Below are 18,101 nucleotides of genomic sequence, written 5' to 3'. Positions count from 1 at the left end.
AGTCAGTGGGATCAGGATTGGCACTGTGAGAGTAATGAGACGGGGAGCTCTCTCGTGGTGACACCAGAGCCCCTTCTAGTCCCAGCACACATGCTAATCCAGCATACACGTTATGGCAAAATACAATACAATGCAATACTGTACAGTTTATGCCTCAGTACTGATGAAAACCAGGCTGGTCAGTTGTAATGCTGCTCGTCTGTTAAACATTTTGCTGCTTCTTTTTTTTTTCTTCGTTTTTTTTTTTTTTTTTTTTCAAGTTATATGATAATCCTTTGGATTTAGGTTGTTAATTTAAACCCATTTTTCTGAACATGAAACAGTAAGGCAGTTTATGGTATTGTACATAAGTCTTGCCGCTCTTCAGAGAAAACAGAGTGCCTCCAAGTTCGGGTAACTTTGGAATCAACGCCCAGCCTCCTCGCCGTTTAAGTGAAATAATGGAGCACGGCCGCGGCGAGCCTTCCTCGGTATAAACAGGTCCAGTGTCGTTCTGCTGCTACAGAAAGAGATTCAGTCCGAGAGGCAGAGTGGACCGAACGGAACCAAAAACTAACGAAACATCACCAACAAGGAGGAAATCACAGCTGTACATTAAAGGTTAAAATTTAGAACCTTGATCGAGGTTTTCTTTTCATTCGCCTTCCTCTTCCTTCGTGTTTCTTTAAAGTCCAAAGGTCCAAACTTTAAAGAAGATGGGGTGTCACTGGGTGGCCCCAAAGCAAACCTGCGGCGTACGGGATCCGGCTGCTGTCGTAAACTGTTAGTTGCTATCTGCCCTCGAAGCAGTCCAAGTACTCCAGGACGAGGTCGTAGCAAAATCGATACTGGTCCTGGAAAAAAAATAAAAAACACAAATCAAAGAATAAACCCCAGCTTTCTTTCTGCTGAGAAACACGTTGTTTTTATATCTATAAAGCTTTTCTTACCAGAGACTCCACCATGTTGGGCTTGCAGTTGCGTAGAGTTTTGACAGCATAAAAGACGTCCACCATGTTCTGGTACTGGATCATCTCCAGGAGGATGTTGCAGGCACACAAGGTCCCACTACGACCACCACCGTTACTGTGGGGGTGGGGGAGGTAGTTAAAAATAAATCACAGACAGCAGAGGAGTCAGAGCTTCGAAAATAGTTGATGTTCCATTCCTTTGCAAGATTTTTGTGCCATCTATTGCGTAGGTGATTTTTATTTTTTTCCCCCTTTCCTGATATTGTTTCTTGCAGGTGTTCAGTTTCTGTTGGCACTACCTAAAGGAGATAATAAGTAACACTTCATAAGAGGTGTTTACTGCTTATCGATCTCCTCGAAGAGAGGGCCCAGGGTCTCTGTCAGCGTGACTTTGACCAGCGCTCTGACTTTGCCAGAATATCTCTCAGGTTTATTGATAGGTCCAGCAGTATCACAGCAAATAGCTGAAGCAAAGTGAGGCTCAGAAAAGAAAAGAGACCCCACCCGCAAAAAAACAAAAAAACAAAAAAAAAAACACCAGAGGATTTCAGTGCATTGCTCAATAGGAACAACCATCCCAGTTTGCGGCGAAACAGCGGCATGTAGCAAGCGTTTGACCCATTATATACCAATGTGTCACAGTCATAATCGTGACAACCGAAGCACAACCGTAGCTGCAGACACAATCACAGTGACAGGCCGTGTCATCCCACGACTACAGTCATAACTACAGCAACAGTCTGTCTCGATTAGACTCAGCAGCTGTCGAGGAGCCAGAGAGAGAGAGGGAGGGAAGGAGAGGTGGGTGAATCAGCTCGTCTGGTTATCTTTCTGACTGCAGTGGTTCAGACTCATGCTTCAGCAGCAACAATCAAAGTTATCCCAACACCTGCTGTGGTCACAACCAGCAGAATCTGACCACATCACACATGGAACTGCACCACCGTGTGAAGCTCTGGTGTGGCTAGATCTTCTCATCCCACTGGGCTCTTCTTGGGCATATTTAGCTGTTAAGAGATGATTGTAACTGTATATAGAATGACTTAAATACCAATACCCATGCTTGGTTTACTATATCTGACTGCATAGCCAAGTAAGCAGAATCTGAATCCCTCTGGGATTTAGTACAGAACCATAAAGATCTCTAAAGGCTGAATCTTTCTGCACTTCCTGGATCCCTGACTTTTCCTGCAGAACCAATATGAAGATGACATTTGCAGTTTTGAGTGAAATGTCTTCCCAACTACCAGACAGACTGAGATCAAATTCAAAATGAAATGCATTCCTTGGTTGGATCAATAAACTTTACTCCGATACGATAATCCCTCATCACTTCAGCATGTGTGACACTTTCCTTTAAGACAGCCGTATTCAGTGAGATCCAGTCTTATTGTGATTAATGCTTCAGCTCAACCAAGAATGAAAACCCTGAGCATGTCAGGATGATGAGGACAGCAAGCTCTGCTACAGTAAGGCTGCGTCCCATATCACCCCTTCCACTGACTTTTTACATCTACTCCTCCATTTGTGTCTTTGTGCCGGGAGTGGGAGGATGTCCTGATTCTTTTTGTGAAGCGAAATAAGGTGAAGGGGCAGGACTTTCTAGCTGGAAGTACTTTAGCTCCTTTGAAGCTAAAGGTAAAGACTGACATACATAAGAGCCACATCACTCTGGTGAAAACTACTAGCTGCCACTGCTGCCAGAGGAGGATCGAGGCGTCAAAGTTTCCACCTAACTCGGAAAAGGTGAAGTTTTATTGCAAAAAAATTCCCGACAGCATTCAACTGGGGCTTGTGCTCCATGTTTCCTAATTCAGAGCCACGATAGAACGAGCTCATTCTAAGTCAAAGATATACTAACACAGCCATTACCACACACTACAACGGGACTGAAAACAAAGACATGGAAACACTGAGGAAAGCAGGTAAGATAACTCTGACATGTGATGCATGGACAGCCAGCGTTTTGACCCTTTTTCTTCTGTTGATTTAGTTCCCAAAATCTGAGTAAAGCTAAATATTTCTTTCTATAAGGTCTGAGAGATTTTATTCTTAGGGTTTTTGGTTGAAGCGCAATCATTTCATAATCATTTTAAAACTGCATCACGGCCCTCTGAATCAGAATCAAATCGAACCGTGAGGTGCCTAAAGATTCCCGTCCCCTACTAATCGTTACAGCGAGGCGATGAAAATCCACGTTTGACCATCTGTGTGCAGATGCCACTCCTTTTGGTACCACATTTATAACCATGTTGTATAGATGATATCGATATACAAAAATAGGTTTACCTCTCCAGAGGGGGAAAAAAAAAAAAGGCTTTTAAAACGTTTAACTAAGTTCTGGAAGAGAGTATAAAAAAGGTACATCCATGTAATCTGATAAAACCGTTTTAACACTTCATAAAAACAACAATTTGATACAGCTCCTTCAGCACAGGCAAACTATAAATATAATAAATTTATAAAAAATTATATATATATATATATATATATATATATATATATATATATATATATATATATATATATATATATATATATATATATATATATATATAGCAATATTAAAAACACTATAAGGTACCATAAATTGAGGAATAACAGCACAGAGCGGCATTTCTTTGTGAAATACTGCGCTGGTCATCAGAAATGAAAGGCAATATCTATAAAGTACTGGAGGACAATCCACTTCCTCCCTCCAGAGACAGACGTGGCCAAGGTGGGTGTGGGAGACTCTGCAGCGTATACAAGCAATATTAAAGTAATCAATCGTCGTCAGAGCTTTGGCAGTGCTGGATTTAGTGTAGTGAGAGCCATCGCATTCTGTATTAAGCCATAATTGATTTGATCTCCATAATCTCCCTCCTGGTTGTCGTGGGTAACACTGTGTGACAGCGCTGAGTGATGTGCTTTCGGACGGGGAGGGGTCTGAACGTGTGACGGGTCGGCAATGAGGCAGACGGCCCATTCATATTCATCAGCGGGGTGTTTGCTCGAGGGGGGCTGCCGGGGACAACAGAGGAGTGTACCGTGCCATGTACACACTGCACCATACAGTACCAGTGCGCAGCGATTACGGCAGAATTAGATTTTCCACATTAGAAATCAGTGGCGTGATGAATCGCGCCGCTCCTTGTCGGGGCCGAGCGACAGAGCAGGCTCGACACAGTCTTCGTCTCTCATCAAACAGATTCGCTCATGATGTTATTACACACGCTTTTTGTGATGCACCCCTCCTGTGAATAAGCCTTTGGTTTTTAAATGCACTTTTAAATGTCAGCCTTGAGCAGCTGTAATTTGCTGTGTAGGACCTTTTCAGATGAGGCTGAATGCATTTCTGCCTTCTCTCTGTGTGGTTTTTAAAACGTGCCAACACATGAGCATTGAAGTACCCTGATTACTATTTGGTGATTAGTCGTCAATTTCCATCATGATTTTTAATTCCCTACTCCTCCTGCAGGTTTGGAAAAACCCATAGGGGAAAAAAAAAAACATCAAAACATACAGCTCAATTAAACGAGTTTGCTGTGACATTTGGCAGCACGGCGTAGACGAAATTCACTAAAAAATGTCAGAATTAGCCAAATGAGTGAGACATTTTAACATATCTAATGATTTTTATACAAATGAAGTTGTATTTTGATGATTTTCTTAAGCAAACTCTTCTCACTTCCAAGAGTTTTACACTTCTTATATGGTTTATACATCAAAATGTAGATGTCTTTTTTTCACCAAGTGTGTGTGTGTGCCACTGCCTATAGGACCCCAGACTGCAGGGAGCACACACCCAAACTCCCTGACTCCCGTTTTATCTGAGCTCTGAATTTTTCTCTTGCAACCTGAAGTGGAGGCTGTGTTTAACCTGTCATATCTCCTACACTTTGCTCTGCAGATAGAGAAAAATGCAGGCATACAGCCGCTGGATGGGTTCGTTACTCACGGTTCAAACATTTCTTTTTATTCAGCTTATAGGTTTTTACACAGCGAACGTTTGTTTGAGGCTCAGTTTCTGGTTTCTGTCTGCCTGTCTGATGAGAAGTGGTGCTTTTGCTTTAGAGCTTTCCCTCAGCCCTAAAAGCAAAAGCGAAAATCACCATGGCAACCACTGACTCAGCAGATTCTGAATGAGTGGATCTTATATTAGGTTCCTAATTAGGGAAGAAAACTGTTGTGTGTTGGAATTTCAGCCAATGAACATCCTTCAACATTTCTTCTTTAATTTGAAACACTTCATACATCTTCCTGGACGACAACTCACAGGCAGTGTACAACGGTGCGTCCTTCCCCGCACTCCCTCTGCCACTTGTGCACTTGAGCCAGCAGGTTGAGGAAAGCCTTCTTGGAGTCGGGAACGTCGCGGTACGCCGACCAGCGCAGGAACTGGAACTGACACACCACCAGCTGGCCCTCTTGGAGCTTCAGAAGCACAGATCAGATGAAACACATGTCAAGATTCCGCGCACGTGTCCGTAATGCACCAAAATATCGTTCCGGCCTGCCTAAACGTGCCAGTTCTGACTGCTCTCCAGACTGCACGCTGGCATTTCAGCTGTGCTCACTCAGCAGTCTGACTTCCAGATATATGTGTCTGTGGGTGTAAGTGGGGCCCGTGCTGAGTGTGAAAGAGGTCCCTGTGTGTTCATAACCTTGTCCTGTAGAATTTCACCTAGTACTTAAGAACCAGTGGAGAACTGTAACTCATGCAAATTAGGCTGGCAAAGACACCCAACGATGCACAAAGGAACACCCTCAGTGAAGGTGGGAATTTAAACTTTTTTCACCCCCCTCCCCTTTTTGTTCAGCCCTCACACCCACACAGGCAGATGCTTACAGTGCACTTCCTTACACTTCTACTCCCTGCCCTTGTACATCATTGTCACACACGAGAAACGTACACAGTAACGCTCAGAGAGAGGTGCTAAAAGTGAAAAGGGTGTGTGTTATTTCTGATTTAATTCCTCCCGTGCTGCATTAAGTTGCCCTTTTCCTGACTGTGATGTGCTCTGAGTAAGGGGGGGGAAAAAAAAGGTGCCACAGGTAGAGAGGGGAATGACAAGGGCAGCCGACAGAGGAGGTAAGGATGCCAATCAAGAAGGGAAGTTGTCACGCTGCTTCTAATGGCATGGGGGGGGGGGGGGTGTGCCTCGCATACAGATTTCTTCTATAATTGGTTGACGGTGTCCTGAGCAGAATGCATGCATTTACTTATGCAAAATGCTGCCAAAAATGTTTGTTTTTTCTGGGGTTTTTTTAGTTGAGAAAATAATTATTAATCACGTACAACGCTCCTCTCACTAGGACAGAACTCTCTGTGCTTTTATTTGGCTTATTTCATGAGCTTCATCTAACTCAGTGCATTTTAAAATAAAATGTGTGACAAGGTTTGTGAGCAAATTGAAGAGAAAATCTGCTTTGGGGCATGAAGAAGTATACTCCACCTGAGATACGGTAGGCGCTACGATAATGAAAGTTTGATCTTTTAATATGCCAAAAGGCACCAGAGAAGGGAAGACACCTATCTGAGTAATGACAAACAGAAATTGAAAAGAGCAGAGTGACCTTTATAGCATGCATGTCAATGGGCTTCTCCCTGCGTGTTTTTATGGGAAGAAAATTCTTTTGATTATAATCACCTGTATGGGAACTGATCCAATTTTATGGGCTGCTGAATCGCCAAACAAAATCCTTTTTGTTGCATGTATAGACACTCCTGTGGTTCTCTGAAAAAAAAACCCGCCATGCTGCATTACAGAGAACGTTTATTTCGAAGTGTATTGTATTTAATGTCCTCTCGGGAAAAATAAACAGGAATAATACTGAAGGACAGACTGTAGAAATTCACCTGTTTTTTCTCAATTCATCGATTCAGATTTTAAGGCACCAGATGCACAACCAGCAGCACTTTGACTGCGACAACTGGCTCTGATAAGTGTTGTGGGACAACATGTCCCCCCGCGGCCCCGCACTGTGTCATAACCGCTCACCCTTGTGACGTTCTTGACCCGAAACAGACGAGTGATGACATCCTCGTCCGCTGACATGGACAGAAACTCCACCTCCATGGGCCCGTACTGCTGCAAACCAGGCTCCGGCCAGTACTGCACACACGGCTTTGTGGGGAACATGGTTGATGAGAGAGACGAGGTTTATCAGCAACGTAAACACGAACATTGTGAACTCCAACATGTTTTTTTTTTGCACCGTATAAAAAGCTGTTAATAAAAAAGCTCTTATTCTCCAGGTTATCAACTCTCATGGATTTTATAACCTGTAGGATTACAAACGGCAGATTACAACTGACTATAAATGATCTTTTCCTACTCATCCTAAGTTGTTAAAAGACGCTAAAGAGAATTTTAGAGAAAATCAGACTTAGGCTCTATAACCTGAACACCTCTAAAACGCTTCAGAAACATTTTTGCAAACAGCAACCTATCGGATTTAAATAGACTGTCCTGACGTTTTTATGCAACTCTATGCTAATGAAACTATTGGCACAGTAATAAATTGCCTTTCAGCCAACAAAGTTTTGTCAATATTACCCAGTCGGATTTTATTTTGTTTTATCGCCTCGAAGAAATGTGAACATTTAGCAGACTGTTTAACTGAGTGTTCATCAAGAAGCTTAAGAAGTAAAGACACGAAAAAAAAAACCTTGAAAATAGGGTTAAAATTTGGAATTAAAAACAATCCTGTTTCACAGAAAACAAAGTAAGATATTCACCAGGTTAGATTTGCTGTAAGCTATTATTGAGTCTTTTCAGGTGATTTCTGAATCTGTGTTCACCTACATCACCTACATCTGTCAAGTTAAACTGAACCAGTTTAACCAAGTATGGTGTCATTGTTGCAAATCTGGTGGTTGAAATATGATCTAATCATCTACATTAGTGCCAGCCACTGCTACCGAAGGTGGGTGCAATTGCCTGCGTCTGTATGTGTGTGCGTTTGTCTGTCTGTTAGCAAAATATATCATGAACCATTGAATGGTATTTAATGAAACTCTAAGAAAGACATCATTGGATGTGCATCAACAACTGATTAAAGGTAGCATTTCACTAGGCCCTGACTGTTGGCAAACACTCAGAATTCAGTGAGACTCATGTCAAAAATCGGCTAATTTACTCACATTTTTTCCAGTTTCGAGTCATCATCTAGTCTCCACGAGTCGCAGACCAGTAAGATACCACCCTAAGTTTTAGAATCAACCTGATTCAAGATGGCTGCCACAACTAACTGACCTTAGCAAACACAAAGGTGGCGATAACTCATTTTTACAGATACTGAGCTCAAATTTGGAGTGGTAGTAGCTGAGTGTCACCTCCGACACATCCTCTGAGAACTAACGGTGCTCAGTGATCAGCTTGATAACCATCACGTCTGTCTTACTCAGAAATCAAAGGGATAGCTTAATTTGTTCAAAACAAGGATGGTTTTAATTTGGAAAAAAACAAAACGAGCAGATAGACGTCATTAAACCTACTGTATGCATCAGAACTTTGAGTTGATTTAAAAAAAGAAACGCATGACTAAAACGATTTGTTACATTCATTTGTTCTGGAAGACCCAAACTTGAACTTTGTTTCAGCAGCAAGTCGTTCTTGCTCTGATTGAGATTATTCGAAAAAAGCTAAAGATGGAACTGGGAAAGCTGCAGTACGGAGGAAGAAATATGCTCATGAGAAAAAAGTGGGCCGGCAAAAAAAAGAACCTTGAAATGTGGCTGGGGGGAAATATATTCTTCTGAGATGGATCTTGAGGATTGAAGGGGAAAAAAAAAAAAAACTGGGACGGGTGTTATCTAGTCATGCCTTGAGATCAATGTGGTCAGGGATCAAAGCCCAACAAAATGGCATGAAGAAACTAATCCCAAGCACAGTAAGATACAGAAATAATAACAGGCGGGGCGTGTCAGGAAATGTAAAGTTCATATAACCTCGATTCTGAGAGTAAAAAGTTTCAAACGAAAACTTGTGTGTGTGGGTTGACTCAAAAACTCTGCTCCATCTCAGCTCCCTTGTAGCGTCAACAAATCAATGGCAATAAAGAAGTATGAAAGCCTTTGACCTCACCCAGGCAGAGTTGGACTGGTTGAGCTGGTTGAGCATGACCACTGCTGTGCAACCGTAGTCAAAAACCAGCCTCCAAAAGTCCGCCGTGGTGCCCGGCAGAGGGTGAGGGGTCACGATGAAGGCAGCCTGTCGGTGAAAGCTGTCAGCGAGCGCCGCGTTGATGTAATTGTTGCTTTCCCCCTCCGTGGTGACCAGGAAGGCCAGGGCGCGGTCAGGCGGCAGCACGTCCATGCTGCGGTTTTTCTCCCGGTTCCTGGGCAGCAGAGCGATGCTGCACTCCTCCACGTCCAGGTGGGGAGTCACCGAGTTCAGAGTCTGCAAATGGAAATGTTAAACAGGTGAGCTGGGGAGCAAAGGAAATTCAGGAGAGAAACGAGGCATTGAGGCATGACGGGAATTGCAGATGTTATAACAAGAAAGGGACACAAGGTGCTAAACTCAATGTCAAAGAGATGTTTCGCATTTTTTAAAGTGGGGTTTTGCGGAAAGATTAGGCACAATTAATTTCTTACCAGCCCTTTGAACTACCTTACGTTTGGAAAAACAGAGTTAAAGTTTGACTAGCTCAAGCGCTGTAATGGCAGGATTTGTTGTAGGTTAACACCTGTTGTTGGTAAGTCCTGATGCTGTTATGGCTTCTATTCCAAGTTCTATGGGTTCTCACAGAATGAACTTGTTTACAGGAATGTTGTTGAATTTTCTCCTCATGGGAACCAGACTGCCTTGCTTTTCCCTAACTCCTCCTTCTGGTCCAGTGTTTCAATATCTTTAATAAAAGCTCCTGTGTTGACTTGGGGGGGCAGAGCTTTGATTCGGAGCTTCCCCGTTCGGACCTGGGACTCTGATGTTAATTCTTAATTGTCTTTAATGCTCTCTATATTTTGGGCACAACATATAAATAAACCTGTTTGAGTGATTTCATCTAACAGTGCCCGGAAATTGATTTTCTTCCAGCTGCTGCTATTCGCACCTGCAAATTATCAAAGGATATTAAATAAGTAACTGTGTAATGTGAAACGGACGGCGGTGTAAAGGTTTACATGATACCGTTCACGTGAACTGAAATTATGACATTTTTGAGAACAGAGCTGTTTTAAGATGGCACCAAGACTAGCTGTTAGTTTATCTGTCTGCTCAGAATTGATCTTTATTTCTCCAAACTGAGGCGATCAAAGAGCTACCTACAGCAGGAAAGATGTTAATCGTTTATAAGCTTTCCACAAAACTCTGTTTAAAAAAAAAAAAGTCTGAACTGTTGCTTTAACTTAAAGCTAATGCTTGGAGAAACTGGCTTAGCAGAATTACAGAAAAAGTTGGACAAACTGCATTATTCAAATGAAAGTGATGAAGTTTCAAGAAGCAAAACACCAAAAGGAAAACGCTGCAAATCAATTTTCTATGATGAATACTCTGTTGTTTTGTTGCCATAATTACTTTAGACAAAGTGGAAAAAATATTTGGATCATTAATATGCCACATCAATAATAAATCTATGACTTGCTGATCTCAGTACTACTGATTAGAGCCTAAAAAGGCAAAAATAAAAAGCTCATTTGGTGGTGAAGAGGCTTTTAAAGTCAATGCCAGACACATGAGTTCACACGATCAAAGAGGAATGGAACATTTTTTCTTTCTGAAGAGGAAACGGTTTGTAACCTGAGTGCTGCACCACCTACATCGCCCGTCTTTAATCATAAACAATCCATCCATCAGGGCTCCGACTGTATGTATATTGTATGAGGATGAAGTAGAACAAAATTAGAGAAGGAGCATAATCCTTTTTCTCCGTCGCTTTGAAATGCTAAACGTGAAATCAGTGCAGCTGATGTTTGAGCAACAGATGAAGCAGGTAAAGCATGTGGGAACACAGCTGGCTCTCCAAATCAGCATCTGATAAAACGTTCTCCGAGCGCATTCCTTTAAAGCGGGGGAGGATTTTAATGTCACCCACACGGAAAGACAACTGAAACCGATCATGACACACAAAGATGAGGTATATCTTTACAACAGAGCGAATGCAGTGACTTATTTAGCTCATCTGTGGATAAAAAAAAAAAAGAAAAGAAAAAAAGAGCCACCTGAAACTCCTCGCGCAGCTGAGACGAGTTACTCTGAGAATCCACCCGCAGCATCTCCTTATAGGTTACCGCAAACTCGTTCACAAGGATGGCTGTTTCTCCACACAGACAGGCCTCGAGAATGGCATCGTGGATGAAAATATACTGCTCCTGAGGAGACAAGAGGGGAAATGAATTATTAGGATTTCCTGCAGGATTCCTGGGGATTCGCTGCGAGGCAGCACGCCGGCTGCAGACAGGGTTACACAGAAGAGGGGCGTGAATGCAGCAGCAGCTTCCAGACATTAATGCATCTAAATACACTTTCAAACAAACAAAAAAATGAACTGTTAGTGATGTTTCCAGGCTGACGGAGAGTAAATTTAGATTTCTACACAAAGACATGAATTATTTAATCAGTGCTCTCCTGCAAATCACCACAGATGCAGCGTATATGAAAGCTAAGCTTATATTAGAGTTACATGATCTTCAGCATATCTAAAAACTCGTGCACTGACACGTCACGCTTTTCCTTTAAAACTACGCAACTCTCCCAGAACTTTTCCAACCACAAACTTCCATGTATTTTACCAGGATTTCATGTGACAGAACAACATAAAGTACCACATAATTGTGAAGTGGAAGGGAAAAGATGCACGGTCTTCAACACTGTCTACAAGTAAAAATGCACAGATTTATTTATTTATTTATTTTTAATCACACAGTGTTACGACCGGGCATCTGAGGAAACGCAGACTACGTGCATGCATCTGTGTAACGTATGACTTGGGTTTTGACCTCTGTCTGGATCATGTTGATGCGTCGAGAGCAGAGGGTTTTCACACAGTTGTAGATGTCCACCACGCCTTCACACTCGGCCATGTCCAACATGACGTCCAACACGATGTAGCAGCCGGTGCGCCCCGCCCCCGCACTGCAGCAAGAAAGGCAAGAGTTTCAGGTACCGCTCCGTGTCAACAAAAACAAGCTGCTGTGGCGATGCTAAAGGTACTAATAACATCCACGCAATTCGTTTTTTTTAACCTCATGCTGACCTTTTATGAAGCCCCTCGGTCTGAAACAAACATTTTCTTTTATGTCTTTTCGAGGCTACCCTCCCATAAAGACCCCACTCTAATAATTAACAAGCTTTCAGGATGTCGTCGCTGACGAGCACCACCTCATACTGTCGCCGGTTTAGGAGTTCAAACAGCAACCTGTAAACTCAACAGGCAACAGAGTTTCTTGTTCTCGACTCTAAACGACTGATTCTTTAAATCTGAAGACTTGGAGTCTCAATCCATTCCAGGATTTTTTTGTTTACATCACAAGAGAACGGGCAGCAAAAAGATCTCAATGTATGCTTCGGGTGCAACGTAACATCATACGCAGGCTGACGGGGCATTTATTTACTTTTTTAACGTGTGTCCCGTCATAGGAAATGTGTATTTGTGAGGGAGAGATGTGCTAAAATGCCCATGAAGGGGAAACTCAGCCCCTGTCATGAAGCTCCACAACCTGTGAAAAACATTTTACAAGGTGATGAGGTTCATCACCTTCTAAAATGTTTTGTTCCGCTGTCAGTAAGTCATAGTACCGTGTCTCCCTGTAAGGCTGGGTATTTGCACAATAAATGCTACTCAAGTGGCAATTTTGCGCACTTGGGAGAAAATGCTTTTATCTAGAAAAATTGGGATTTGACTTTGGAGGTGTGCTGCGCCTCAAGCAAATCACCATCGGATGGTATTTTTATCCTGTTCTTTGGCGTATCCAGGACACTCTCGCAGAGCGTGTCTTGCTGTGAGACATGAGACACCGAGTGGAGAGTCGGGAGATGATCTCCAGAAATCAAATTAAATGGAAAAATAATTGCTGGTAACATTTAGTTTTTTGTTTTTTTTTTCCTAAATCTGAGACATAAAATGACAACTGTAAATGGGTAAAAAAATAGATTCATTACAGTTCGGTCTGCTTCTGTGCCCATTTTAATTGGCTTATTTGCCATGTTTGTAAGTTTTAACCATGTGTTTTTGTGAGTCAGAATTTGAACAGTTTAGAAGCTCCTGACACTGTGTTGGCTTCTGCAGTTTTTTTTTTTGTTTTTTTAATTCAGCAGAAGCTCTGAGAGAACCAGGAGGAAAACTGGTCAGATGGGGTCAGCTCGGTCCTACACTGACCTATGGACTCCAGAAAAAAAAAAAAGAAGTGGTAAGATATTGTTGGCAAAACGGTAATCCATCATGAACAACACTTCTTACCCTTCAATAACACAGTGGGGGCTCCCAGCAGCTTGTCAAACAGCAGACTGCTGCACCCACAATGTACAAAAAAGAACACCATCTGTCTGTTGCTGTGGGGGTTAAAGCTGAAATCATTTTTTTTATCGTTTTGCTTACTTAAGTCACCTCGCACTTTGTTTTTAAAGTATACACCTCATTACGCATGTAGTGCTTCTTTCACTCCTTTTATTTATAGGATGATTGGCATTTTTGTGTTTGTGCGTGCGCTGGATTGTGAGACTGTTGATGAATGTGCTGTAAACAGCCTGTTTGGCTCCGTCTTTCTTTGGATATTGCATTACAACAAAAAAAAGAAGAGTAACCTAGTGTCTCTCACAGACTGTTGGTCATTACTTAGAGGTTTTTTTTTACTTTCCAAAAGGAGAAACATGTCTAATAGATGTCGACGAGATTACACTCCACCTTTAAACTTTTTGTTTTAACCATAATTATTGGTGGTTCCAGGGTGACTTCATGTTACCTGCAGTGGACCACCACCGGGCCGGCATCAGGAGGCGTGGAGGCTTTCACTCTTCGTATAAAAGCCAGCAGCCCAGTGGCGTGGTAGGGCACCCCGTGCTCGGGCCAGGATGTGAAGTGAAACTGACGAACCTCGTGTTTGGTAGAGTATCCTCTCTGTCGAAGGAAACCAAGGTCCCGTGAGAACATTTAAAGATAATAAACACTACTCACAGGCTGGAACTCTAATACTAGAAGACTGAGCTTCCTCTTAGCAGTGGTTCAACTTTAGTGCCAGGAAAACATTGAAAGGAATTACTGAGAGAAGCTGAGGAAAGGTTGGAGTTCCTTCACCCCCAACTGTTTGTTGGAAACAGAAATATTATATATATTTATCCGAAAGAGCTGTCATCAGTTCCCAAACTCATCCTGATTTGAATAAGCAGCGGCGTGTGCCCGGCGAGAGCGGATGTGACAGTGTGATGATAATCCAGTGTTTGTGCCACTGTCACTGCAGCGACGCTCTGAGCCAGTCCAACGGGACATCTTCCCAGGAGACTGACAGGACGGAGGCCATCAGAGACACAACTTTCTAGGAGCTGCGCTCGGAAAGACGGCAGGGGCATGCACATAGCTGCTGGTGATAATTCCTTTCAGTTTAAAAGGTGGACCTCACGTCCATCCGCACAAAGTCCCGTCACGTCTCCTAATCCCCTCTGTTAATGCGCTGCTTTTAATTTTGCTTCTTGCTGTGATAGGTAACCGCGCGTGCTGCCTGAGAGATTAACTTTTCCTATAAAAAGAGCAGGAATTGGATGAAGAATATTACGGCAAATGAAAATGACCAAAAGGAAGTGAACCAGTTGGATGAGGGAAAACATAAATGTGACACAAACTCACCCTCTCCAAGGCAAAGGTGCGAACTGTGTAGTCGGCAAGCGTCTCTGTTTTAAGCAGGGTGATTTTGATGTCCCCATACATCTCGCTGTCATCGGGCCAGTATTTACAGCACTTCACCTTTTAAACAAAGATGCAACAATTTAAAGTTAGCCGAATTTGGTCTCCGTGTTCCTGACACGTACATTTGCAAAACTGCTAAAGATCAGTTCGTTTGGCAGGTTTATGGATGTTCCAATGTTGCAAAAAATCCTACAAAGCTTTAAAGTATCTTCTATTTTTGTGAACAACACTTTGCCATGTAAAAATACACAAACTTTCTCTGCACTGTCTGAAATCACAACTTTTGTTCTTGTACTTGCAGGCAAATGGACAAACCAATCTCGCACATATAATTTCCATTCAAAATTAGAGTTATCAAACACAACACTGTTCATTCTCTGTTACTTCTGTATTTGCAAGTTGAAAGCATGTAGCAGTTACCCTTCAAATGCTGCAGCGGAACAAACACAACCTGTTCCTCTACAGATATTTTATCTTGGAGGGCAAAGAGAGAGAGAGAGGGAGGGGGGGAGCAAAATAACAACATAATGACAGACAGCATAATGGAACAGGAGGGCTTCATTTAACCATTACCAGATACAGTGGAGGTAATTTTTTTTCATTTAATGGAGGTGTTTTTTTGGATTCTGCCACACAGACCACTTCTCATTTATCGACTGTTTCCAGAATTGTGAGGAAGGGGAACCAAATTGGATGAAGAGCTTCCGTTAGGAAAAATGGTGTCATTTTAACCATCTGCTGAGGTGATATGTTTCTCTTGCCAGAACAAAAAATGGATGGGATACTTGAGGTGGAAATTATAGCACGTGTGTGGAGGAACATTATGCTTGCTGCATTACCAGACAGAATCCCAGAATAAAATAGATTCCTGCCCCCCCACACACATTCTTATCACTTTTAAAACAAAGCAGGATTAAAACTTCACAGTATTTCCAAAATAGACAAATGAGGCACAGTTTATCTGGTATTCCTAATGATTAGGTTTTTAAAACTCTTATTACAACAGCACCAACAGATCATTGTGTCCTTTAAATACAACATGTATCTGTTTGGTTTAATCTGTTAGTGAAGCTGCTGTTTTGGGGATTTAGTACTTTTGTACAACGCTAACAGTTTTCAGTCTTTGTTAAAGTATCTGATTACTTTTAACTAGTAATCATCAACCCAACTTATTACTACTGGTTACTAACCAGTTAGCCTAACAGTAGTTAGTACCAGTAAGCCTCACACTTGCAAGTAATCATTTTGGCTAAGTTGGAAAAAATAAACTGGAGTGAGTTTTCAGACCAGCCCCAAATTTAAAACCCAACATGGCTGCCCTGCAGATAATAAGTTGTTTTTAAAAAAAGGTGATTTATTAGCAGCTTTGGCAATTTGTATTTACTAAATCAGTTGTATTTTACAACCTATATGAGTGAACCTGTTGGAGTGTTTGAAAACATAACATGATAATGGTAGTTGGTCCAGTTTCTGAGGTCAATAATTAAAAACTGGAACATGTTTAAGTTGGATTGGACATAACTCTCAAACCTGAGTTCCTTTTTCTGAGGCAAACTGAATGCACCATTAATATTGTCCTGTAATCAACCAGCCTATTTTTAGATTAACTGTTTTCTTTGGCTTTTAACAGCAAATAATTTTAGTAATTTGCTTTTATACATTAAGTTTTTGACTATTCATGTCTTTGTTTTTACAGTACTTTGGTCAACTTTATTTATTTTTAAATGCATTCTGTAGATAAAATGGATTTGATTGGATAGCTGTTTGTTAGGCTGAAATTCACTAATTGATATCAGGTTTTAAACCAAACTTTCAGTAAGCGTTGCACTTTCCAAATACGAAGTTTCAACAGCCTGTTCAACAGTTTGGTTTGTTTTTTATTAGTCTAAAGCGCGTCATCATCCAAAACTAACAGCTTTTAGGCTGCAGTTGCACGAACAGTAAGGTTTTCCAAGACATATGTCCTTCAGAGACGTAAAAAGCTTTTCATATAGACACCAGACTGTTTCATTTTGATGGTTTCAGTGTGCCTCTGAACACAGGGTTTGTGACAGAAGGGAGGATAAGGGAAGAGTGTAGATAACATACCCTGCCAACCTCCACCAGCTTAGTGATCATGACGATACTGAAACAGTTTTCCTGCCACACCATCCTCCAAAAATCATACAAAGTCTCCTGCTTGGGTCCTAGAGGGAAGAGGAGAGAAATAACAGAAAAAGAGACAAAATACGCTTCATCAAAGCCTGCCTTCTCAAGAAGGGACTTCTCGCTGTCATGAAATCTTGTATAATTGTGACCCAAGTGTCCTTTCTCAGATGACAAGGTTCTGATCTCTCAAGATTGTGCCTTGGACAAAGTTATTGGGAATTCCAAGGAGGCAGAAGAGGAGAGGGTGTCTGAGTGTGTGTGTGTGTGTGTGTGTGTGTGTGGTGGAATAGGTGACAAAGCAACAACAGTGGCTGATGATGAAAGTCTGGGGGACCACCAGTCACTCACTGTCATCTGAGAGGGGAGACATTTAGGAAGCAAGACAGCTTGAAAACTGGGAGGAAAATATTGAGCGAGACAAAAAGCGCAGCTGACATCCCTCCTCTCTCTCCTGCAAGTTTCATCTGCTTCTCTGAGTGGAACAGGAGGGGAAGAGGGGTGCTGCTGCAAGATAAGCAGATCCTCACTGTCTTTGCAATGAACGCCATAGAAACCAATTCTCCTCAGGGTAGAGAAACTAGCAGGGGAAACTTTTCAACATTTGCTCACTATTCAGAGCCCAGCTGCCTGTTTTGGGGCGGGAGAGACTGAGAAGCCATCAGTCTGCTCAACAATTCATCTAATCTCTATTATTTAGTTTGTGACAACAAGAGCTTGGGGTTTATTGACACACCATCAGCTCTGGATACGGCTGGTTCTGGCAGAGGCCTTGTTTGCGTCAGATCATCTTCAAATGATTAAGCCATGACCCAAAAAACCCCCAAAGTGCTCTGCAGCACCAAATCCATACAGACACACATGAAAGCCTGGTGGGGATACTCACCCTGAGTGGCGATGAAGTGGTTGGATCGATGGTAGCCCTGAAAGAGAAAAGAGCAACAACATGCTGAGTAAGCCATCTGAGCCTTGGGCACAGCTGTAAGGGAGGGCATCTCTCTCTGCGTCCCCCTTTTTCCTAACCCCCTCCCCCCAACTGACCCCCGTCTGCAGCTGCGAAGCATGTTTATAATTTCCCAGCGTTGCACCTGATAAATCCAGATGTCTTTGCCCTCAGTGAGAACACAAAGAGTTTCAAACATGTGAGGCAAAATATTATGCAGAGACATCTTTGAAAAA

At 42.2% G+C, this 18,101-nt stretch overlaps 1 protein-coding gene across 11 annotated transcripts in view; it reads right to left on the bottom strand.

The window, feature by feature from the left end:
• Positions 1 to 221: 221 nt before the first annotated feature.
• ptprub (protein tyrosine phosphatase receptor type Ub) overlaps positions 222 to 18,101 on the bottom strand; it is a 231,398-nt gene continuing 213,518 nt past the window's right edge. For 7 of the 11 annotated variants that reach the window (XM_037980238.1, XM_037980240.1, XM_037980239.1 and 4 more), the window contains 12 exons: positions 17,809 to 17,845; positions 16,866 to 16,963; positions 14,718 to 14,834; positions 13,840 to 13,994; positions 11,878 to 12,013; positions 11,101 to 11,250; positions 9,023 to 9,337; positions 6,935 to 7,060; positions 6,584 to 6,670; positions 5,209 to 5,366; positions 930 to 1,065; positions 222 to 833 (listed from right to left, as the gene is read on the bottom strand). In XM_037980238.1, coding sequence (XP_037836166.1) covers positions 771 to 833; positions 930 to 1,065; positions 5,209 to 5,366; positions 6,584 to 6,670; positions 6,935 to 7,060; positions 9,023 to 9,337; positions 11,101 to 11,250; positions 11,878 to 12,013; positions 13,840 to 13,994; positions 14,718 to 14,834; positions 16,866 to 16,963; positions 17,809 to 17,845 — 1,578 coding nt within the window. In that variant the 3' untranslated portion in view covers positions 222 to 770. The remainder of the gene's footprint in view (positions 834 to 929; positions 1,066 to 5,208; positions 5,367 to 6,583; positions 6,671 to 6,934; positions 7,061 to 9,022; positions 9,338 to 11,100; positions 11,251 to 11,877; positions 12,014 to 13,839; positions 13,995 to 14,717; positions 14,835 to 16,865; positions 16,964 to 17,808; positions 17,846 to 18,101) is intronic. The other 4 variants (XM_017433249.3, XM_017433250.3, XM_017433251.3 and 1 more) reach the window with 1 other exon arrangement.

Source organism: Kryptolebias marmoratus, linkage group LG16, assembly GCF_001649575.2.
Source record: "Kryptolebias marmoratus isolate JLee-2015 linkage group LG16, ASM164957v2, whole genome shotgun sequence".
Taxonomy (NCBI): Eukaryota; Metazoa; Chordata; class Actinopteri; order Cyprinodontiformes; family Rivulidae; genus Kryptolebias; species Kryptolebias marmoratus.
The sequence above is the reverse complement of the archived record's forward strand: the minus strand, read 5'-3'. Positions and strand labels throughout refer to the sequence as shown.